This window comes from Haliotis asinina, chromosome 10 (genome assembly GCF_037392515.1).
Source record: "Haliotis asinina isolate JCU_RB_2024 chromosome 10, JCU_Hal_asi_v2, whole genome shotgun sequence".
NCBI lineage: Eukaryota > Metazoa > Mollusca > Gastropoda > Lepetellida > Haliotidae > Haliotis > Haliotis asinina.
In genome coordinates this window covers 17515037-17540440 of record NC_090289.1, presented here as the reverse complement: position 1 = coordinate 17540440, position 25404 = coordinate 17515037, and the positions used below count along the sequence as shown (strand labels likewise).

The 25404-nt window shown below is 39.2% G+C and overlaps 1 protein-coding gene across 1 annotated transcript in view; it reads left to right on the top strand.

Moving 5' to 3' along the window:
- The first annotated feature begins 6446 nt into the window (after positions 1 to 6446).
- Positions 6447 to 25404, top strand: part of LOC137298045 (metabotropic glycine receptor-like) — a 71951-nt gene continuing 52993 nt past the window's right edge. The window contains exon 1 of the mRNA XM_067830086.1: positions 6447 to 7835. Within this exon, the coding sequence (XP_067686187.1) occupies positions 6937 to 7835 (899 nt within the window). The 5' untranslated portion in view covers positions 6447 to 6936. The remainder of the gene's footprint in view (positions 7836 to 25404) is intronic.

The following is a 25404-nucleotide window of genomic DNA, read 5'->3' as shown; positions in this document are numbered from 1 at the left end:
GTTTAAGTACCATTACAATATTGGCGAAAAAATACAAACAAACACTGTCTTTTGTAGATTTAATCGAGGGATTGGGTTAAAATTTAAAGTAACACCAGCAATATTTAAGGGAGTCAGTTTAATTTTACGCCGCCTTTAGCAATATTCCAGCGATATCATGGCGGAGAACATCAGAAATGGGCTTCGCACAATGTACCTATGTGGGGAATAGAACCCCTGTCTTCGGCTTGACGAGAGAGCACTTTAACCACTAGTTACCTCACTGTCCGGCAGTATTTCTATCATACCGTGACTAGAAACGTTTTTTTTAAAGTTTATTATTCATAATGAATACATGTCATAAAATCAAGTCATCAAAAGGATATGAATCCCCACATGGGTACAATGGCTATGCTAAAAGATGCGTAAAAACAAACTCAGTCAGTCAGTCCCTTCTGATGTTGGCGAATATGACAAGTTTAGATACGACGAACACGTGTTCTACTAGTAAAGATATGGTGGGAAGAAGTATGCATGGACGTTATGTATCCACTCAAAAATGCAATACTTTACCTTACTTTAAACCCTTAGATGATGATAAAATCGCATTTCTCGCAGCTGATTAAATACAATTTTTCTGTTTACGAAATATTTTACTTAAAAGTTGAAAACAGTTTCTTTAAAAACATATTTTATGATCATTAACAAAGTTAAGAGGACCCTGTGTTTTCACACTGAAATATTAATTCCTTGTGGCAGAAAAAAATCACATCATTTTAAGGGTTAAGTTGAACTTCATACCTTAAGAATGGTATTAACGTTTTACCTATTTGTACCAATGGCCATGATTACATGATACATACACACACTCGCATACACAATGTCATAGCATTTCATAGATGATAATCTGAAATATGTGCAATTTATAATTTTACATAATTTATGTACTCAATTTCTTTGAATAAATTCATCTACTGCGTTCTACGTTCACGCTGCTCCATCTCGTTGTGGACACACTGATGGAGCAGCACCATCTCACCTGATGGTGGACACTCTGATGGAGAAGCACCATCTGACATCTGGGTGGACACACTGATGGAGCAGCACCATTTCGCCTCACTGTGGACAAACTGATGGAGCAGAACCATCTGACCTGATGGTGGACACACTGATGGAGCCGGACCATCTCACCTCACTGTGGATACACTGATGGAGCAACACCATCTCACCTCATTGTGGTAGCACTGATTGAGTAGCATATCTCAGCTGATAGTGGACACACCGATGGAGCAGCACCATCTGACCTCTGGGTGGACACACTGATGGATCACCTGATGGAGCAGCACAATTTCACCTGATGGTGGACACACTGACGGAGCAGCACCATCTGACCTCTGGGTGGACACACTGATGGAGCAGCGCCATCTCATCTGACGGTGGACACACTGAGGGAGCAACACCATCTCACCTCCATATCATTTCCCATGTTATTTACTACAGACTTTCCTGTTCCTCTCTGCATCATCTACCTGTTCTTTTCGTACTGCTTTATAAACACTAGCACCTTTTTCCATACAGCAGTATATTCACTGGTTCGTTCTATGCTGGGTTATTCAGACTGTTTCTCGTCATACTGCATTATCTACACTGATTTCTCCCACGCTGCAGTATATACACTAGTTCTTTCCGTGATCAATCATCTACACTGGATCTTTCAATATTGCATTCTATATATTGCATCTTTTCACATTTCAATATCTTCACAGGTTCTTTTCATAATGCATTCTATATACTGGATCTTCCCATGCTGTATTATCTACACTGTTTTCTATAGTGCCTTATTCACACTGTTTCGTGGTGCATTATATACATTGATTCTTTTCATACTTAGTTATTTGTACTTTTCTTCCAATACTATATTTTATAAACTGGATCTTCCCATGCTGCATTATCTACACTGTTTTCTATAGTGCCTTATTCACACTGCTTCGTGGTGCATTATATACATTGATTCTTTTCATACTTAGTTATTTGTACTTTTCTTCCAATACTATATTTTATAAACTGGATCTTCCCATGCTGCATTATCTACACTGTTTTCTATAGTGCCTTATTCACACTGCTTCGTGGTGCATTATATACATTGATTCTTTTCATACTTAGTTATTTGTACTTTTCTTCCAATACTATATTTTATAAACTGGATCTTCCCATGCTGTATTATCTACACTGTTTTCTATAGTGCCTTATCCACACTGTTTCGTGGTGCATTATATACATTGATTCTTTTCATACTTAGTTATTTGTACTTTTCTTCCAATACTATATTTTATAAACTGGATCTTCCCATGCTGTATTATCTGCACTACCAGCATCTTTTCTGTTCTTACTGCATTATCTACAGTAGTTATTTTCATACTGTATCATACAGACTTGTTCTTTTCCCACTGCAACAACAGGATAACTCTGCTTCATCTTTCCTAATTCTTTATACGTTACAATGAGTACTATCTACATTGGTTCTTTCAATAATGCATTATCTACACTTTGTTATTTCATATCTATACCTTTTCCTTTTATACTTAAGTTTCCATTCGGCACCCTCTTCATTGGATCTTTCTATAATGCAATATCTACACTTTTGCTTTCCATGATGCCTTAACTACACATTTTTTTATATTGGATCTCTCCATACTTTAACATCTACACTGGATCTCTCCATACATACTCAGTACAGACACTGGATCTCTGCAGTTTATGCATTGGATCTCTTCATGCTGCAGTATATACACTGGGTCTCTCTATACTGCAGTATATACACTGGGTCTCTCCATACTGCAGTATATACACTGGGTCCCTCCATACTGCAGTATATACACTGGATCTCTCTATATTGCAGCATATACATAGGATCTCTCCATACTGTAGCATATACACTGGGTCTCTCTATACTGCAGTATATACACTGGGTTTCTTCATGCTGCAGTATATACACTGGGTCTCTCCATACTGCAGTATATGCACTTGGCCTCTCCATACTGCAGGATACACACTTGGCCTCTCCATACTGCAGGATATACACTATGTCTCTCTAAACTACAGTATATACATTGGGTCTCTCCATACTGCAGTATATACACTGGGTCTCTCTATACTGCAGTATATACACTGGGTCTCTCCATACTGCAGTATATACATTGGGTCTCTCCATACTGCAATATATGCACTGGATCTCTCAATACTGCAGTACATACACTTGGCCTCTCCATACTGCAGGATATATACTTGGCCTCTCTAGACTACATTATATACACTGGGTCTCTCTATACTACAATATATGCACTGGATCTCTCCATACTGCAGTATATACACTTAGCCTCTCCATACTGCAGGATATACACTTGGTCTCTCTAGACTACAGTATATACATTGGGTCTCTCCATACTGCAATATATGCACTGGATCTCTCCATACTGCAGTATATACACTTGGCCTCTCCATACTGCAGGATATACACTGGGCCTCTCCATACTGCAGGATATACACCGGGTCTCTCTAGACAACAGTATATACATTGGACCTCTTCATGCTGCACTATATACAAAGTGTCTCTCCATGCTGCAGTACAAATGTATGTTCACTGGATCTCTTCATAATGGACAACGTTGTCATCATTTATATGTACAAGGTCTCTCGTGACTGTATCAACTTCACCGATTCTCTGTACACTTCATGATCTTCTGGGATTCTCTTCAAACAACATTATCTACTCGCGTTCTCTTCATACAACATCGCCTATATCCGAGTTAAACCGAATTATCATGTTTCTTGCCTTACCTTACCAGGTTTCTTTCCTTAATGCACAATCTACACGTGTTATTTTCATACTCCACCATCAGTACCTGTTCTCCCAGTATTCGTCTTATTCATGATGCATTAATACCGATTGGTTCTTTTCATACTGTGCATTCAACACCTGCTATCTCCATACTGAACCATCTCCATACTGCAGTATATACACTGGGTCTCTCAATACTGCAGTATATGCACTGAACCTCTCCATACTGCAGGATACACACTTGGCCTCTCTAGACTACAGTATATACATTGGGTCTCTCCATACTGCAATATATGCACTGGATCTCTCCATACTGCAGTATATACACTTGGCCTCTCCATACTGCAGGATATACACTTGGTCTCTCTAGACCTTACCATGTTTCTTTCCTTAATGCACAATCTACACGTGTTATTTTCATACTCCACCATCAGTACCTGTTCTCCCAGTATTCGACTTCTTCATGATGCATTAATACCGATTGGTTCTTTTCATACTGTGCATTCAACACCTGTTATCTCCATACTGAACCATCTACATTGGTGTTCATCCTACTGGATCATCTACATAGTTTGTCTTCATACTGCATCATCTACATAGTTTGTCTTCATACTGCATCATCTACATAGTTTGTCTTCATACTGCATCATCTACATAGTTTGTCTTCATACTGCATCATCTACATAGTTTGTCTTCATACTGCATCATGTACACAGTTTGTCTTCATACTGCATCATCTAGACTGTTTGTCTTCATACTGCATCATCTACACTGATGCATTTATACTGCACCACCAGTACTGTTTCTCTTCATACTACATCGGAAATATTGGTTTTCTTATCACAGCACAAATTTTGCTGTTTCTCTTCATAGCGCATCGGAAATATTGGTTTTCTTATCACAGCAAAATCTACACTGTTTCTCTTCATATTGCACAGTATACTGTTTTTCTTCACACTGCACAATCTGCGCCGTTTTTTGTTCCGTCCCCATACTCTGTCGTCCACAGTTATCATGCCTTGGTGATCCCCATAAACCATCATCAGAAATTTACCTTCCGCAAATACTTCAGCTGTTCTTTTAATGTTTTGGTATTTTAGCCTTTTCTAAAGAAGAAACTAATACATGAAAATGGGAATGAGGAGAAGGAGGTGAACATTATATTTGAGTTATTTAATGTCATAATATTTACCGTAGTGCGTCATGTCATAAACCTGTATGAAATACTAGTAAGAGTCATTGTGCAGGCAGCACTTGGTCGCCATACATGACCATTACATCAGAGCCACATTCACCTTGTTTAAGTCGACTTCAGTGGGGATGAGTTATATAATCTAGATGCTAGAGTGTCGTTGCACTTTGCTTGTTTACAGGGGATGCCTAGTAACTTGAATATTGCAGACTTCGGCATAAAATTACTTTCATTTATTCACGTAACTGATTTAACGTGTGTGTATGTCCATGACTGGTGCCAATGCCGTATTGTTGATCTGGAGGCTGTGGTTGACCAGCCACTTGCCTGTAAGCGCCTGCCTGTAAACGAGTGCCTATAGTTTTACGCCGTAGCGAGTTCTAAAAAACAGACTTTGAGAAACCATTCATACCGTCTTCAAACAATGAACAAACCTCGGTCAAGATACTAAAATCATGGTGAAATAAAACTATGCTTTTATTACATCACAACAGATATCATCAACCCAACATCACCTATATTATGCATATGGAAACAAAAGTATTTCAAATAATCCTTGTGGACCATGTTTATATTCAAAGACCTCAGTCCGGACACCCTCTTATCCGAAAATATCTCATTCTGGGCGAAATTAACTTGGACGCGGGATGAAAGTGATATTATAATGTAAATCTAGAATTTTGTTAATAAGATAAATTCCGTTGACTCTAAGGTGAGTTCAGGTGGTCCCACTCTGCACAAAACTAGAGATACTAAATTAAACTTACATGTGCTTTCCTTCTGTGGACATTCTGATCAATGTCGACCGTGTTTAGCCCAACGAAAGAAGGATACAGCATTTTTGCTGTCGGTAAAACCGACAAACGGTTAAAGTTTGAACAACACCGGGTGGTTGCGTTCGAATAACACACCTTTTCTATTATGAACTTGCAGCTACAAAAAAACATTGAAATATCCCAGCCCACATAACGGAGGCTTCATTAAAAAGAAACATACAAAATGGACTCCTGATTCCGGAACTGACCTACGACAAGCGTAGGAAATTAGTATTTTACTGATAAAATTATGAATATTAAAGCTGTGATTGGAAGTCAGGAGTGAGAACAGCATCAAGCGATAGTGCCGCGGGAACCCATTCCAAATGTATAGGAGCGGAGGGATATGTTCAGTCGAATGTTGCCGGAGCCGTCGCTGAACCAGCCGATCGATATGCCTCACAGACGATAACTCAATAGTGGTGGATAGGTGGGAGAGTCTATGTGTAGCTGATACATCGGTCATCACCATGTACAGCCACTGACCGATCGTCATTTCCATGAATATCTACATAGCCAAAGAGCTGGCATCATCCCCGCGCTGATCCGACGGTATTGGAGAAAATACAGAGCGAGCGGCGTTCAGCATTATCAGGCTACCTGCCACCCCTCTAGCCTCAGTAAGAGTGATCGATGCCTGTGCCACTTGCATTCTCTCCGTGTGTCTGCCGGGTTTCTAAGAACGGTTAACATTTCATTGTACAGTAAAGCTGTTTCTGCTATTTCTAACCAACAGCGATGGCGTGATGGTATAATGGACAGCAAGTCATCTGGTAACGACCTTGCTGGGATGGCAGAGGGATTTTAGAAGTGATCGTCTGCTGTGAAGAAATGGCGGCAAGCTTGTACAGGAGGAAAGACGAAGGTGAGGCTGGACGAACCATTCCATGTCGCTTCCTCCGAGTCGCTACACCAGCGCTGCCGGTACTCAGTTCACATTCTATGCCGCGAATGTGATGGAGCTGCCACTGATGTATCTATCAAGGTAATAAGCTTAATCCTACTGTAACGGCCATTTTCTCGGAGGCGCGTGGGAAAAGAAGCGAGTGGAATGATATGTCCCAATTTCCATGGCGTGAGGCTGTGTTGGGAGGGATATAGATTCCACCACGATGGTTGTCGACGTTGTTCACATTGCTGTCTGGGCTGTATACGCGTGTGTGCAATTTCTTCTTCTTACTTCCGCCCGTGTAGCGCCTGATCTACCGAAAATTGGATCCTCGTCCTATCGGCAGGTGCCCCACTATGAAAACTACCGATTCCCGGAAGATTTTAAGCGTTCCCTACGCTCTCAAGGGGAGATAACCTACTCCACCCTCCCTAGTGCTACCCCAAGGGATCACCATTCTGTCCCGACAGCTACTGAAGTCCTTGAGTATATTGCCGATGTTCAACGAGTTAACGAATGGTGTGATAATAAAAAGGAAAACTACAATCCAGTGGAGAAGTATGTATTCCCTGCCAAGTCTTTCTCCAAACCCTTCCGGGAACAGATGAAAAAGGCCGTCGCCTTATCCAACACGCTCAATGCTTACTTCCTGTACCCTGATGTTAAAAACAGCCAACTGAATGAAGATATATATTTTGCCTTAACGCAATCAGTAGTTGAGAACGACAACAAACTAATCGGCTGCGGCATAGCATTCGACAAAGGACAGAATCCATCTAACTCCACGCAGTTCTTTCCTTACACCTACAAACCTGAGAAGCCAACAAACAAAGTGGTAGCATCAGATCTAGGTAAAAATTACCTATACTCGACAGCGTCCTGGTTCGGAACGCTTAAACGCAAGAAGATTCAGTCAAAACGTACGACGGATTTTATTTTTGCGGAAAAAAGTGATGTTGGGAAGTACGAGCATTACGACTATCGCCGGAACTTCACTGTCAAAGTGTCGGAGAAAGACGGCTTTCTGGGCAAACCGTACTTTGACTGCAAACTTGAAAGATGGGTCATACAGTATTCTGTACCATTCTATCAAACGTTTGATAACGATTCACCAACATTCAAGTAAGTACTGTGATTGTGTTCATGTGTTTTGTACCATTACAGCAAAACAGTTTGTACGAGTCTGTATATCCGTGGCAAACATGACGGAATCAATTCGTAAACAGTTCCAATTGATAAGCAAGTTTTTCTGTACACTGTAAATTATGCCCAGAATGCAGTAGAGCGTAGTGAACAGCTGGTCACATGTAGTCGGCTATTGTTCAATGCAGATGTATGATTATTCATCAACAATAGAGCTGAACCATATATTTAGACACACGTCGCTACGTAATGTATGAATATATAACGTATCCAATTACGTTCCGTTGTATCATTCTAATCATACACTTTGTGATGATATATGAAACGATACCTGAAACCCTTTTGGCGGCTGTCACGTCTACTTTGCCCTCATATGACCTTGAACTACATTTGCCTCGGAGCTTTGTTTCCTTCTGAGTTAGTTGCTGCCATCTTAAGTCTGCAGGATTGTCAAACCGTACAGGGCATGGACGATAATTTATGTCACCTGTTTCAACAGAGTGTTTATATCGCGTGGTACCTGTGTACATTTTGGCACTGGCGTGTAAAACTTATTGAACAAGCACATGGCCATCGTTTTACCAACAATCTGATGCTTAGGGGTCTAAAAACCAAGCCATCGTACATAAGACAACTGAAGAATTGCATGGCACCTCAATACATTATTGATGACAATGCATTAGATTAAGTCTCACTGTAACCAATACTATTCCCGATAACGTTGCTTGTCATGGCATGAAAATATCTAGGACTGATTGCCATTGTAAAATCTGTAATAAATTCCCTATTTAGAAAGCCTTATGACACTGAGACTCCCTCGTGTACACTATATAACACTGGTCCACAATGACGGAGCAACCTTTGCCCTCGATGCATTAATTATATATTGTCCCTGCATTTAATGTCACCTGTGTAGTCGGCATTTTCATGTGTCACTATGGACCATCCGCCTTTCAAAAAGAGTGAATACTAGCGATACACATATCCACATATCACCCTGATATCATAGCCAACAGTCGTAATACAATCTTGTTCACAGACGTAAGTAATTGTGACTTAAAAACCTTAAAGTGCAGCAGATAAAGGCACACTATGCAATGTTTAAAATATTTCTACATGTTGACTCTACTACCCATCAGTATGGACTCATTGAAGTGTGGGTATCGATAAACTAATCCTCTGTTGCTCTTGACACATTTTCATTTTAAACAAATATGGCGACCCCCATGATGCTTTGGGAGCGCGTGAATAGATAAAGAGGAAGCTATGTCAATACGAATACTGAACAAAATTGTGTCTCAGAATAATATTTGACACGTTTAACAGATATTGCCGTGTATTGTGCTGTTGTCTAAAGACATTTTGACCAGTGGTTTAGAGAAGAAGATGTTTGAAGTTGTCTCAATATAAAATCCAATATGGCGGAAGAATAGATCGTCTTAGATTCTCCATGTGTGTTAATGGGGAGCATCGCGGTGGTGATGTAGAATGGTTTGACAGAAGTGGGAATGCCAGCTGATGAATTATACATTTTCGTGACACTTTGTAATAATGTGACCATAGCAATACCAAGCGGTTAAGCTAGTGTGAGGTGTTCAGTGTAGGAATGATTTAGTCTTACTGAGTTTGTGAAGCGAGAAATTACGCTAAATACGACTGCTTGTTAATAATGAGGAAATGTGTAAATCATCAAGGTTTGGCATAAAGGTTTCAACTATTTCAACCATGCAAAATAAAAGGTGGAATACTAGGTAAAATACTGGAATACTGATCAGAGAATCAGACAATATTCATGGCCATGTTCAAAATACCAGATATATCCCCTGAATCGACCCCCTGTGTTTCATTTTCAGAGTGAGAAATGTTTATTGGTCTCAGACGGATAGAATATGCACAGATACAAAGCGTTTAATATTCAGGTGCCGACCATGCGTAAAAAGAAAGATACACGCAGATACACACACACACACACACACACACAGAGAGAGAGAGAGAGAGAGAGAGAGAGAGAGAGAGAGAGAAAGAAAGAAAGAGTAGATATGTATGCAGTTTCATGACTTCATACTAAGCAGGCACTGACAACAGTAACACACACAGTGACAAGATGGCCACGTGCATACATAACATTGACAGGTCTTCATGCTCAGTAGATACAAGTAGTATTCCATGCCAGTTACTTGTTTGTCATGGTTAACACAAGGAGGCATATATAGTAGTGAGATGTTGTCATACACAGTATGCATATATGCCAGTTACATGTCTTCACAGAAGGTAAGTACAAAAAGGTCTGTATCTTGTTCAAACTCGTCATACCCCATGTGATACAAGTAGGTATACCCTTTTTCATACTTACATCCGTTCACAGTAGATTAAAGCGGCAAGGATACTATGTTCATAACGTCATATCTGGTATATACATGAAGACATATTCACCGGTTGCATATCCTCGTACCGAGTACATATAGGTGATACACACCTTCGTATCTATTAGGTAGATACAAGTAGATATGCATACTATCCTCAGTCGTTCGCATTCGGTAAACATCAGTATGTAGTAGTTACACTATATACCCATTGTAGGTTCAAGTCTCGATACACTGCAGCTGCATACATCCATACATTGCAGATACAGGCACATGTACATCGCAGGCACAAGTATGTATACAGACATAAGTGTTTATACATTGCAGGAGCAAGTACATATGCATTGTATGTACACTTATATATACAGTCCGTCCAGACGCAAGTGTGTGTACAACTAAGTACACATTCCAGTACCATCATAACTATATATACGTATATTGCGGGTAAAGGTATCCACGCATTGCAGGTACAGGTAGAATGCATATTCAAATACATATACCTTGCAGGTACAGGTACAAGTATCCAAACATTGCACGCACAGGTATATGTATCTACATATTGCAGGTACAGGTACAAGTATATACTTATTTCAGGTACATGTACAAGTATATAATATATACTTATTGCAGGTACAGGTGCAAGTGTATATACATCGCAGATCCAGGTACAAGTACCCATACATTGCAAGTAAACGTATGCAGGTACAGTGCAGGTTACATACAGAGCACGTACATGTACATATACCTCGCAGGTACATGTACACGCACGAATACATTGCTAATAAAAGTATTGCAGGTACATGTATATACTCATTGCAGGTACAAGTATGCACGCACTGCAGGTGTATATGTACCCTGCAGGTACAAGTGTCCACACATTGCAGGTACAAGTACATATACCTAGCAGGTACAAGTACTAGTATTTAACCCTTGTAGGTACAAGTATATACACAGTACAGATACAAGTTTATACACATTACAGGTGGAGGTATACATATACCTTGCAGGTACAAGTTTATACGAATTGGAGGTACAAGTATATACACAGACTAGGTACACGTATTTCCATATTGCAGGTACAAGTACATATACTTTACTGGTACAAGTACATATACCTTTCAGGTATAGGTTGAAGGTATAGGTATATACACATTGCAGGTACAACTACGCATGCCTTGCAGATATAAGTAAATATACCTTGCAGATACAAGTATATTTACACTGCAGGTGCAAGGATATACACATTACAGGTACAAGTATATATATAGACCTTGCAGGTACAATTGTATACACATTGCAGGTACAACTATATAATCTTTCCGGGTACAATTATATACACATTGCAGGTACAAGTATATACACATTGCATGTACACGTATGTGTTTTAGATGGTGGATGTACAAGTACATTGATTTTACAGTACTTACAGGTTCTATATGTACAACAAATACGATGTATCAACAAATTGCTGGTAAAAGTATCCACTCATTACAGTTACAGGTAGGAGCATATATACATTGAAGGTAAAGGTACAACAATATACTTGTTGCAGGTAAAAGTATCCACACATTGCAGGTACAAGTAAATACTCAATGCAGTTAGATGTATCCATACAATGCAGGCACAGGTACACGTATATTCTCTAGGCAGGGACAAGTATCCACACATTGCAGACACAGGTACAAGTAAATATATATGCATGACGTACAGAAATACCCATGCATTGCAAGTACATGTATATTTATCCATCTATATATACACACAGACACCAAATTTTATATTCACACACACACACACACACACACACACACACATGCCAAATACATGCTGCTCTGTCGATGCCGAGTGTCAACTAAATTTAACGTTGCTGCTTTAAATCCAAGTTCATACCATATAGATGTGACACTAGTATGAAAAAGAGAAAACAAAGGCGATGCAACTTTGATGGAGAATTCGAATATGGGAATCGGTTACACGTTTTCGCTGGTTGCTGGAGGTTCTAAAACATTTTACTGGTATATGTTTGGAGTAATTGGCTTAAGTAATATGATTTGTAGGCACACTGCATATATAATATGTACATGGATGTTAGATATTAGTGCACGAACTAGCTCCAAGTTGATATGAGTTCTGTAAGTACACACACAGAGACAGACTGACAGAACCACAGACTGACAGAACCACAGACTGACATTTGTAGTTTGACTCACTGTTATCTATTAACTGCCATGTAGAACTAACTCCATGACAGCTGTATCCATTGATGTTTTCAAGCTGTTCCTCGTGCAAGGCCATTATAGGAATATGAGGAAGCAGTGCATGCCTGAATCACTTACAGGCAATCATCCACAAATATGTCAGTCAGCATCGAGGATTTTCAGGAAGGAGATGGGGACAGTTATTCTTACCATCCATTGCATTGAACGTTCATCACACAGATATACATCCAGCACGTGAAGATGTACCTTATTCCTTGCACTGACAATGCACAGCGTTTGAAGCGGTAGTTGTATTGGGAATGAAATATCTGTTCATTATGTCTTGTTTGTACAGAATTCAATATTTCCCAGGAACAGATCTGGAGGTTTAGAACGCGGATGAATATGTTGGCTTGAAATAATGGACAACCATTAAGTCTTCAAAACACGTGTATTGCCTTCTGAACAGGTATGGAACCGACGAAGATGTGATGAATGTTTTCCTGATTGTACACCAGGAATACCCTGCATGCCGTTTAGTAGTAATTCCGTCTTTGATAATATGCCATTCTGGTACTTGATAAACACAAGGTGAAGATCACATGCAGTGATGTGATCACCAGACATTAACAAAATTGTCTTCATTGACTCTATAGCTATAGCTATTGATATAGATGTACCAAAAGACGATATTGATATACATATGGAAACCAATCAGGGAAAAAACGAAAGTGTTCCTATATTATTTTTCAGGTTTCTTCACGGGGTATGTATTGCACTCTGGGTGAAATGATGGAAATACAAAAACTTGTACTTGTGTTCCCATATTCGTTTCGATGAGTATGCATTAAGCAACTGATTAGATTAAGAGTGCGAGGACATATAAATTAGTACATATGCTTGCTGGTCCTCCTCTGTGTACACTAACCAACACCGATGTAAATATCGATATACGAAGATTCACACATTTGACTCGGCCATATCTAGAGGAACAGCAAATCAATGTATTGTCAACCCACACTGGGACTTGTAAGGCTATCAGGCGTTCAGTGAGGGTGTTTAGCCTACATTGTGATCTCGCTACTACCATACGGGAAGGTAATTTCCACAATAATAGTGTCTATAGGTACTGTCAATTATTTTCTGCAATCTCTATCATTCATAAAAAAAAATCCATTGATCGCCTATAATGGATTTCACGTGGCAATTATCACTGTCGAAAAACCTGTTCCATTCAGTCAGTTTCCATGTGGGATATCACATCCACACCTTTGTTACCGACATCGATTGATATGGTGATAAAAGACATAATTCTTCCATTCGGTCTACACGTACCTGAACTCACTGCACTCCATGACTTTGACATCTTGCAGTTCACAATGTTCCATATTTTCGCTTTTCCCATAGGTCTTTTCCATCTGGTGTAGCCTGGTAGGATGAAACTCTCTTCACACTTTCATTTTTCAAAGTATTTGTTCCCTAGAGACGAGGCCGAGTCGAGGTGCGCATAATGTCTGTGGTAGTCGGGGTCTGTTACTCTGTCATGTGCTTTATGGGGTGGCATACTGTGCGAATCACGTCTCTGGGAGTAATCACTGGTTTTGTTGGTTCAAACCTGAAAGTATGCAGACCTTTTCCATATTACTGGCGGTAACACTTCACCAAGTCACACTACTCAACATTGTGTTATGAATTCGCACCATGCTCTGGTAATACAAAGCCTGTGAAAATGATTATCTCATTTATTAACACTTCCGTTTTTTGGTGGTGTTCTTCTTTTGTTTTCATTCATTCTTCTGTTTTCATTGAATACCCAAGCAACTGCATATGCTGACGTATGGCATTCACTTAAACGCATTTCCCAAATGTATTCGAATTAAGCACATATCAAATATATTTTACCCAAGGATGCATCTAGCTGTAAACGTGTCTCCTATCACACATGTTCATCTTACCTCACACATAAGATGCCGTTTTCTGATTGGCTGATTGCGCTGTTTTGTAATTTTCAATGTACCCCACTTACAAGCGAGGTACATTTCAATGTACCCCGCTACATATGGCAATTAATTCGGTACTTCGTGTTAGAACTTGTTTATTTAGAATAACATTGAATCACACATGATGCACGAAAATTACTGATGGTTTGCGAATGTAAATCGACGGAAGGGCGATAACTCTAAATCTGTTTTTCTTGTGCAAAAATCTTCTGCAAAATCTAGCGATGGCTACGAAAAGATTTGCCTCGCATTCCAATAAATACATTTTGACAAAACGATCAAATGTAGTCAATGTGAAGAATTGGAATTACACAGCGGCGACTTTATTTTATTTATTAATAACAGCAAGATGCAAGATTCGAATCGTTTGAGTCACACAGGTTGTCTGAAATGTACGGTCCGATACCCATGCTTCAAACAGTTCAAAGTTAACATTGAAGTGTTCGGTATGATAAATGCGTTGTTCACTGTCCCTCGATCCCATGGATTGATGTACTGTCGATGTTTGTTTACATTCTCCTCGCCCTTCGGGCTCAGGGAACATAGAGGAACTCATGCACATTTCTATTCAGATGTGCGTAATAGCTTAGCTGACACCTAGCAGTCACGAAATGGCTTAACTGACACCTTTGAAAACCTCGATTTATGTCAACAGTGTAAGTGTTTTCTCCAGGTTTAAGTTAATTATATCAAATATAAATAGGTTTTTCACAGAGTTAAACCTGTCAGTCGTGCGCCGTTTGGCTGTTCGTGATGAAAGCAATAATGTATAACTGTCGTGTTACCTGCTGGTTTTTGCACTTACAAGTAAAGCCATTTGCAATCATTATCTGATCTGAGGTAATTCCTCGTCTGATTAATTAATATTGATTAGGCATTCCCGAAGACGCTGTGAATGCTATAGACAACACTGTCGATGCCGTTACATCATATAGCTCGGGACTCGATGCCATCATTGGTTTAGGTACCTGAAAGAATGTATTCGAAATAAACATGGATAAAGTTCAGGATAAAGACTTACTGTGAAAATAAAAACATAAATGTGAACATAGCAGGTGATTTATTGCACTTTCTTAATTACGCATTCAAAGAAAAACATATTTATGTTCTTATCCCCTGTTTCTATGACTTTACCAAGAAAATCATCATTTTATTTTTGGCTTCCTTGTGGCTGCATTACTGCTGTCGAAGTATCATTTGGCGATTGATTTGAATTATAACGGATAATGCATCATTTCTCATTTAGAGTTTGTTCTTTGTGTTTTTGTAAGAATAAACTTTAAACATTGGAAACAGTAAACTAAACGTTTTTGGTTTTCGAAGTAGCCCACATATGTAGCCCTATTTAGTCAACTAGTTTCCTCCCTCAGTGCAGTGACAATTGTACGTAGGTAAAACAATTTCATAGAACGGAAAGGTTCGTGATCAGTGCAAGTATGTCAACTGCCCATCGTGTTTCTAGATACATGATTCTTGCCAAATAATACTTGGAGAATAACAATAAAAAGGACACGCAATAGAAATTTCTCACAAGCTTTCACTCCTCCAAGGAAACTAAAGACTATCGTAAGGATCAATAAACATCAACAGTCACAAGCAGGCATGTCTTGACCAGAATACTCCTATTCTCCAACTGATACTGGAAGAGCGATCCCGAGGGCAAAGAAGTGCCCTTGACCCTTCTTGAACTTTCAACTACCCAGTGTGCGCATGCGCCGTCCCTCAACATTCCCTAGGACGAATCTTACAGCAATGCCCCAATTTATGTAACCGGTATGTTTCATTGAGCACTACACCAGTGTAGAGACGCAGGCAGATCAATAGATTTCTGTAGACACAGTCTTGTAGAAGCTGAAGCTAGCTCATTGGTGTGTTTCGATTATAGGCTGGGTTTATCGATTTGTAAGTCCTTCTGTGTTGTGGTGATCAGACGTCCCGTTGGACAAATTTACTTGATAGACTGAAGGGTTGCATTTCCTCTGTAAGGGTCACAGCACGGTTGATGTATTATTACAATGCATCGGATAGTTATTGCAGAGATCGTTACTCCCAAGGGATCCCATATTGTCGTTCAAATTGTCTCGTTCTTGTACTTGTTACTCTAATTGCATTGAGTATGTGCAGTTTTAATGAGAGAAAGTAAATGTCACCTTGACACAATGTTCATGCATGGTTGTGCTAATATTGTTATTGCTAAATAATGACAAGTGATATGTAATGTTGATAGTGATAGTAAGCACGTAACAAAAGTTATCCCTAGCTTAACCACAATGGTGTAAATGAATGTCACAGGTGCACTGACGTTTGATATTCAGTCAGCTTAAAAAATGAGGCATGCATCAGTTCATTAAGTAGTTACCATGACTGAGCTACAATAGAATCTGAAACTGAAAGCTCGTGCAGTCCTTTATGCACCCAGTAACCTCGATGCTTTGTTGAAAGACGTGGCTTGGTGATCGTGCCACGAGAGCAAACATTTAAATTGCTTAGGAATGCAGCATACAGTCAGCGTAATACGCCGCTCATTTCCCCGTATAGTCGAACTAACTTCCTTGTTCTATCGACCTTCTGCTTACGGATATAGTTCATCATGGCAAATTGATTAGGGATTATAGGCGCGACAAATCGTAGTTCATGTCTCCACATCACTTGCATCAGTGTTTCGTAACATATGCACTTTCTAAGCTACGAAAACTGTGAATAATTTCGAGAAAACAAAGACAGGTGTGGTTAAGATCAGTATAGAAGAACAATGCATCTCGCCATCTTCTAACGAACCTGCCTCAGTATTGATATTGTGTTGAAAGCAGAGTGTGTTATGCAATGCGTTGCAGCCATGCAATATTCATAAGTACGATATTGTTGTGTCTGCACGGCATCAAGATTATATCTACCTGCATGGCCCATTGGATATACGGATCCTTTAATGACGACGCTAAACAATTTTGTATTTATTTATATATTTCGAAGCTGGAAATTACGATACTGTTGAATTAAGGTGTCTTGGTAAAGCAGTTACCTATATTCGACCCTGTCCCCCAAATGTGTTGGAACATCTCAACGTGAATTATTCATGAACCACTCATTTGCTGAATGTTTTAATGAAGCATAACTATGTCACTCACTGAAGAGAAGCTTATTTAGATCAACAGCCATAGAGTTGGTCGTTTACTGAATTCCCAACTCAGATATCCTCTCTTGGCAGTGGGTTCGTTGAGGCTCTCTCTGTCTTTTTCTTGAAAGTGTGCAGCTAGATCGTGACACATTGAAGGAAGATCTTATACCCACAGCTGACCAAGGAAAATGACGGCCATTGCATAAAACCCAGTGCCAACCGTAACCCCTGACCCGGAAGTAACGTTCTCGATCACTGTGCTCTTCACAAGTGGTAAAACGAGAAACAAGCAGAGACAGGTGAAGTGTTCTTGCTTGGTTGTTGTGAAAGTAATACTGGGTTAACATGATTTAAACAAAGCGAAACATCATTGTATACCCTCCTTTACGCTCTCCCCTCTCCTGAAAATGCGTTCACAGGTGTTTATTATTGCTAACCAAAGACGCGTCAGAAATAGTGTGTTCCTACAGAAAGTGACAGGGTAAGTCTAGTGTTGTACTCAGTACGACGCCTTCACTGTAGACCAACTTGTCACAACAGATTTCGAATGTTTATGCACTGACGTTGTTTCAGGATGCTGCTTCTCGATAAATACGATAAAACAAAATTGTAACATACATCACTATGTCTGTTGGAAAATGTGGGTCGTCCAGATCAATATCCTACATTTCCAAGGATTACATAAATCAGAAACATCACACTACACACATCGCTGTATGACCAAACTTCCTGGTTCCTGCTCAGGCTCTAAGCAGTTCGCTTTACTATTGCTGCCTCCAACTAAAAGGTTCTTCCAGGTAGAATTTCTCATATGTGATCGTGAGAAGGCATAGTAGCTTTGGTCGTCTGTCATGGATGGTCTCTTTTATTGAAACAATTGGGAGGTTACAGTAAGTTACTACAAAGGCTGATTGGTACTTCCTGGTTTTCAGTTGGTGCATGGGTAAAATTCTACTTTACAAAATAAATATTTTATTATTTTTCTTTTTATTAATAAAGACATTTAGACGACAAAACACTTATTGCCAAACAGTGCGTAAATATCCGTGCCCTTATGGAGAAAGTAGTTCCACATATGTAGCCGAGCGTGCAGCGTTTGCGCTTTGCTTGATTACAAAGGTAGCCGTCTATTAACCCATACTTCTGTTACCCCTTTATGTCATTGTATTGGGATTACAATTACGATTATATTTGTTAACCCGAATGATATGACATCCGTTGGGTGTAATGTATTGACGAGATGCCATCGTGTTATGTTCATCGGCTTGTTTTCAAATATCCGCTTTGTGTCCTCGACAACTGGTGAACATAAGAAAAGTGACGATGAACTACATATTTTACTCACAAACTATCCAGAATGGCATTTACTTATATCTGAACTTCTTAAAATATGCCTATTCCAAATGTGAAACAGGCTTCAGCAGGTTGCCTTTGTACTGAGCTACTTTGTACCAGTCAGTTATAGCCTTCGGCAAGTTGCCCTTAAACTGAACTACTTTTCGTGTGTACGACGCCTTCTCGTGTGTGCTCTAGCTTCCGGGCTTCTCTGGGTATAGTGAACTAGTTTTCCGCTTCCAGTAACTCCCTTTAGGTATGTGGTATCTAGCAATACTGCCTCTATTTTGTGCTTGTGGTTTGATTTCCATCACAGACTTCTAACCACTGCCTTGCAAAACGTTCCACTGTAATGTGGTCCCACCTCACGTGGTTTTCAATGTAAATGTCTCAACCTGGATTGTTTTCTCGGATGTTTGAAGCTCATCATATCAGCAATATCCAAATGTTCCGTCTGTTAATGTTCCGTCACGTACAAAATATGACATGTGTGACTGAGGTGTTAGTATATGTAACAATCCGAAAGGAAACATATATTTCTGTGACTGATATGTCAATATATGTCGAAATCTGTAACGAGCTGTATATCATCGTGTCGCTGAGGTGTCAGTGCATGCCACAATCCGTAACGGCTTATTATGTATGATGCTGACTGATGTGTCCCAATCCATAGTAACTATACATGTCTGTATGACACCTGTATGACACCTGTATGAGGTGTCAGTCTATGTCACAATCAATCAGAAACTGTATATCCTTCACCAGTTGTATATCACAATCTGACACGTGTTGTATATCCATGTATGACTGTATGACTGAGGTGTCACAGTCTACCACTTGTTGTATATCCCTGTATGACTGATGTCTCAGTGTATATCACAATCTGTCATGTGCTGGATATCCCTGTATGTGTTAGTGTATATCAGAATCTGTCACTAGCTGTATATCCCTGAATGACTGAGGTGTCAGTGTATGTCACAATCCCTCACCAGCTTTATATCCCTGTATGACTGAGATGTCAGTGTATATCACAATCTGTCACCAGTTTTATATACGTGTATGACTGATGTGTCAGTGTATGTCACAATCCCTCACCAGCTTTATATCCCTGTATGACCGAGGTGTCAGTGTATATCACAATCTGCCATCAGCTTTATATACGTGTATGACTCATGTGTCAGTGTATGTCACAATCCCTCACCAGCTTTATATCCCTGTATGACTGAGGTGTCAGTGTATAACAGCGTAACGAGATAGGTGTGCACGTGTCATTGAAGAGTCAGTACACGTACGAAGTCCCTATTCCCAGTTCCATCATCACATCTATCCGAAACATGTCAACCACGAAGGTCTCAAATGCCCATGGTATAGATCCATCAGCATAGAACACATATCATGCGGACAATATAAACATTAATGATAAACGTTTGACATGACGATTCAAGTGAACGTATGACAAAAATGAGTGAACATTGGCATGCACATAAATTAAGGTAATCATATGGTAAACACATGGGAAAATGTGACTGTACAAATTATAAAACATGTTGCAGTTACTTTTACCTAAAGTACGCTTCACTTCTGACATATATCTTAGGATACGGAAACATTAAGCGCATGTAAAAGTAAACAGTTAAATCTACCTAATGTATGCAATTGTGCCATTGCTCCTCAAATCAGCGTTTCTGCAATGATAAATAAATCACTGTTAAGCTCCTTGAACAAAACGGTGTAAATGTAAACAGTTGCACGGGTCTACAGCACTGAACAGGTATTGAAATCTCGGTCACGAAAGGAGTGCCTGATCCATTGAGACTGGTCTTTGGTTAAGAACATCAGCTGGGTCAGAAATCAATATTTCCTCATATGACCGAGCACCGCTTCTCGACAGCAAACCTTTGAATCCTCCCTTGTCAGAATCGACATGGCATATATATTACATTTCATTTTACTGTTTCGTGTCTACATTTGACAAATACCATTTACAAACATTTCAGTTTCACAGTCTAACAGTGCTTACCGTTTAGTTGAAGATATACGATTTCTACTTATGCTTATATCAAGCCAATAAAACTGTTTATTGTTTATCACATATCATGAGCATGCTGATATCACACAGTATGTGGGTGATTCTTGTACAAGCTTAGCCTCAACACCCTAATGGGTTGTGAGGGACACGTACTTCATTTCATATGTCTTCTAAGTCGATTTTCCAAAATATTTATATTTTTTATTCAGCTTAACGTAAATGTTATAAACGTGATGAGAGCATTTACCAAGACAAATCTATCTTTGATTAGCTTTATCTTTATAGCATATTCACTTACAAGCTCTCTGAAATCGCTGAATATTGACTATAGAATCGTTGAAAAGGCTATCTAATTACAGTTAGTATTATTGAGACGCTATATCATTTGTCCAAACCTTTTAAAAATTGTTCATGCGTGTCGATGGGCTGTGGTGTAGCCTTGTGATTAAAACGTTCGCTCCGAAGACCAGGGTTCGATTCCCCACATGGACAGACTGTGTGAAGCCTTTCGTGGTCCCCCGCTGTGATATTACTGGAATATTGCTAGAAGTGGCAAACTCACTCTTGTGTATCGATATGAAACACACAGTTATTATGTAACATAGACATAAACAACCGTCTCTGTTATTACATGATATTGATACTCCTAGTCTGTCTCTTGAACATGTACGACCAAACTTGTTTTAAAACGAAACATATAGTTTTCCAACTTCCAAAATCATTGGTTGTATACTATCATCTCCCTGGCGATCGAAAGCGCAAGACAGGTAGCTGTAGAAAGTGACGAGATATTCTGATTAATTGCCTAAAGAAGTGTAAAAATTGACGCTTGGAAGCAGAGCTCTTAAGAAATAGTAATAAAGTGATCATGAAGCATTATCGTGTCGCAAACGAACTGTGTTACCCTATTGCACGAGAGCGATGTACCTCAACTTGAGCTTATCTTCTGTACAAGCAACTTGAAGCCGGGAGATCACACGCCTGGTTCATGCATTTTACATCGGGTTATCTTTTACGTGAACTACATATGAGAGTAGGTGTAGGTGTCGAAAGACCCCAGTAACAGATAAGATATGACTTTTTCAAATGGTAAATACATGGGGATACTCGGCTCGTTCCCACGTCTGTCTTTATTTCAGAAAATAAGTTGGCTCTTGTACAGAACAGTGTAGCTGTTTTTCATCTTCATCTTCATCAGGCCCGACAGCGTTTCTTCCTCAAACATTTGCAGCCATATTGAAAGAAGTTGCATTGTAGCAGCCCACTATAACGGTCTAATATGACAGCCGCATCCTAGTAGTGCATCTCTACACCTGAAAAGCGAATATTTACTTCCTATCGAAAGCGTAGACTCACTAGAGTGAATGTAGAATACTAAATTCAAGCAACTGTTCTAAACTAAATTTTGCAAAATATACTATGTTGTTTAAAGGCACTGTTAACACATGGTCTCATGAATTGTAAAACAAATTCGTAACGTTGAAAAGATAATTGTGAGTTAAATAGATGACAAAAATCCGTGAAATTTGGCAAAATCATAACAAACCTTTACAACAAAATGCAGCAGTTCATATGCAAGATATTTGCACATGCTTTTCAGCAATTTGATGCATAATCCTCTTCTAATTCATCCGCAGTTGTTTCCCTCTAAGTTAGTGGAGAAATCTTCCATATCACCATATCTAACATATAGTGAGTTTTTAAACGAGTCTAAATCTTTGAAAGGAAGTATATTTGTGACTTTGTGCTATTGGTTCAAGACAGTTATGATTGTCAATCATGACATTTCCTTTGCATGTTGGAGTATCCCCAAGTAACCTACAGTAATTCCTTATATCTGCTGAATTATCAAATTACAAAACTCACCAACCGGACATGATTCAATTTCAGTATCAAATTGTCACTGTAAACGACAGTTACTTTCATTATGTGAATAACGAACAGATACTTAAAGGTCAGGGCGTAACAGAGAAGTCATGCATCTTGTTCACAGATAGATGCTCTACCTGCGAATCACGATGGAAGTCGACTGATGGGCTATAAGCTGTTGAACAAATTATAACAGCGTTGATGAATTACTATACTCTGACCAAAGTTATATCCCCTGTCAGGGTAATAATAGGCAAATGCGGTCCTTTATAATATGCATGTCCTCTTATTCACGTTATGTGTTGTCTACTGATGCATCATCAGTTTTGACCAAACATCCTCAAAACAAGGAACAATGACGCATTACTCATATAAGTATTTTTAACATTTTTGTTCTCAAGAAACTTTCATCTTGCACTAAAAGTGTTCCGCACCAATTTGCCTTTTTTTCATTGAGTTCTTGAAAGTACTATCAATTCATCGTATTATCTGTATTCCTAACAAAATTACCCTCGCCTCAGTCCATCCCCCTGGGGCGAGGTGCCTCATTAATTATTCGGAAGGGCCAATTGTTTGATGGCTGCAATTAGCTCTTCTCGACAAAACATCGGTAATCCAATAAATTCCATTGCAAGTAATGGCGTGGAGATAACATCAGATGCTAGACTGGATGATGGACAACCTACATGTCGAACTACGTTCGTTCGGATTAGATATAAATAAACAAGGAAAAACAAACAAGTCTGTTTCAGATAAGACGAGCATGATGCAGCGTTAGTAAAACCTGAAAACCTGAAAACAAAACATATTGATCTCAGTGATGCGTTTGGAAAGAACATAAAAATTGTAAGATTATTATGTGCACGTCGTGTGCAGAACACACTGTCCGCACATCAAATATGCGTTACACTTGCAGTGTACAGTACAATTACAGGTTCTGCAATTCGTTCATAACACATAGCGAGTATCAGTCATGCAGTACATACCAAGTTAACCCGCACGTGAAATATAGGATACACTTTAGGTATACTATTAAATAACAGACTGCAATGCGCTCATCACGTGTACAGTACTCATCAAGTATACACCAAGTATACAGCGAACATCAGGTACCCAATACACGCCAAGTATACATCAAGTATACAGTACTCATCAATTATCTTACCTTACACATAAATGTCGTTTTCCGATTGGCTGAGCGATCTTCTAATATTTTCAATGTGACCCGCTTAAAAGCGATTAACATTTCACTGTACACCCTGGGAATGCCGAACTCACTTTATATTTCGTGGTAGTGAATGTTTATCTCCAATAACATTGAATCACGTATGATGTACGGAAATTGCCGATATTTTGCAAATGCAAAGGGAGATAACACTAAATCTGTTTTTTTTCTGGTCGTGGCAAAATCTAGTGATGGCTGCAAAAGGTTTTGTACCCATGCTTCAGACAATTCAAAATTAACATTGAGGTGTCCGGTAAGAATACCTGTCGCCTTATAATATACAAGTATACATCAGCTATACAATACTCATCAAATATTCAAGTATAGATCATGTATACAGTAATCGTCAAATATACAAGTATACATCAGGTATACAGTCCTCATCACACAGGCAAGTATACATCAGGTATACAGTATTCATCAATATACAAGTACATTGTATATATCAGGTATGCAGTACTCATCAAATATACAAGCATATATCAGGTATGCATGCAGTACTCATAAAATATACTAGAGTATATTAGGTATGCATGCAATACTCATCAAATATACACGTATACATGAAGTATACAGTATTTATCAACTGTACAGCTAGACATACGAGCTGCAGTCATGTAAACGTCAGCGGTTCACTAAATATCAGCTACTCAGTAGACATCATCCCATGAAGATCCGGGTTAGAATGGTTCTTCAGTAACACATGTCTGTCGTAAGAGGCAACTAAAGTGATCGGGTTGTCAGGCTCACTGACTTGGTTGACACTTGTACCCGTACCTCATTTACATAGATCGATGCTCATGCTGTTGGTCAATGGATTGTCTGGTGCAGACTCGACTATTTACAGACGGCCGTCGTATGGCCGGAATATTGCTGAGTGTGATATAAAACTAAACTGAATCACCCATATCTGTTGTAGTTATACGCTTAACGACAAACACTCCTATAGTCAAAGGTTTTTTTGTAGTAAAACGTACTGATAATACGCGTGTAGTCAGAACGTAAATAGAGATAAAAGTGATATCCTTTGTATCGATAAACATTATAATTAAAAATATGCACCCATATATTTTTGGATGTGATACACAGTATAACATACTGCAAAATCCTTAATCTGCAATGGCTTATTAATCTGCTGAAAGTTACACACCTCTTAAACATCTTTCCCTTACCCCTTTAATCAATACAGTACAAATTTTATGGATGGCAACTTCTTGGGTTTATTTTCACGACGTTTCGAGGCTTATCCTAGCCCCCTCATCAGGTTGAGCTGAACTGAACTGAACAGTAAGGCTAACTGTTAACACTGCCCATGACCTCACAATGCTTATGACGTCACAATGCTAGGACAACACGATACCAGTAGCTAACAGGAATGTCATGACAACATACTAGAATCAGTCAAATGTACAAA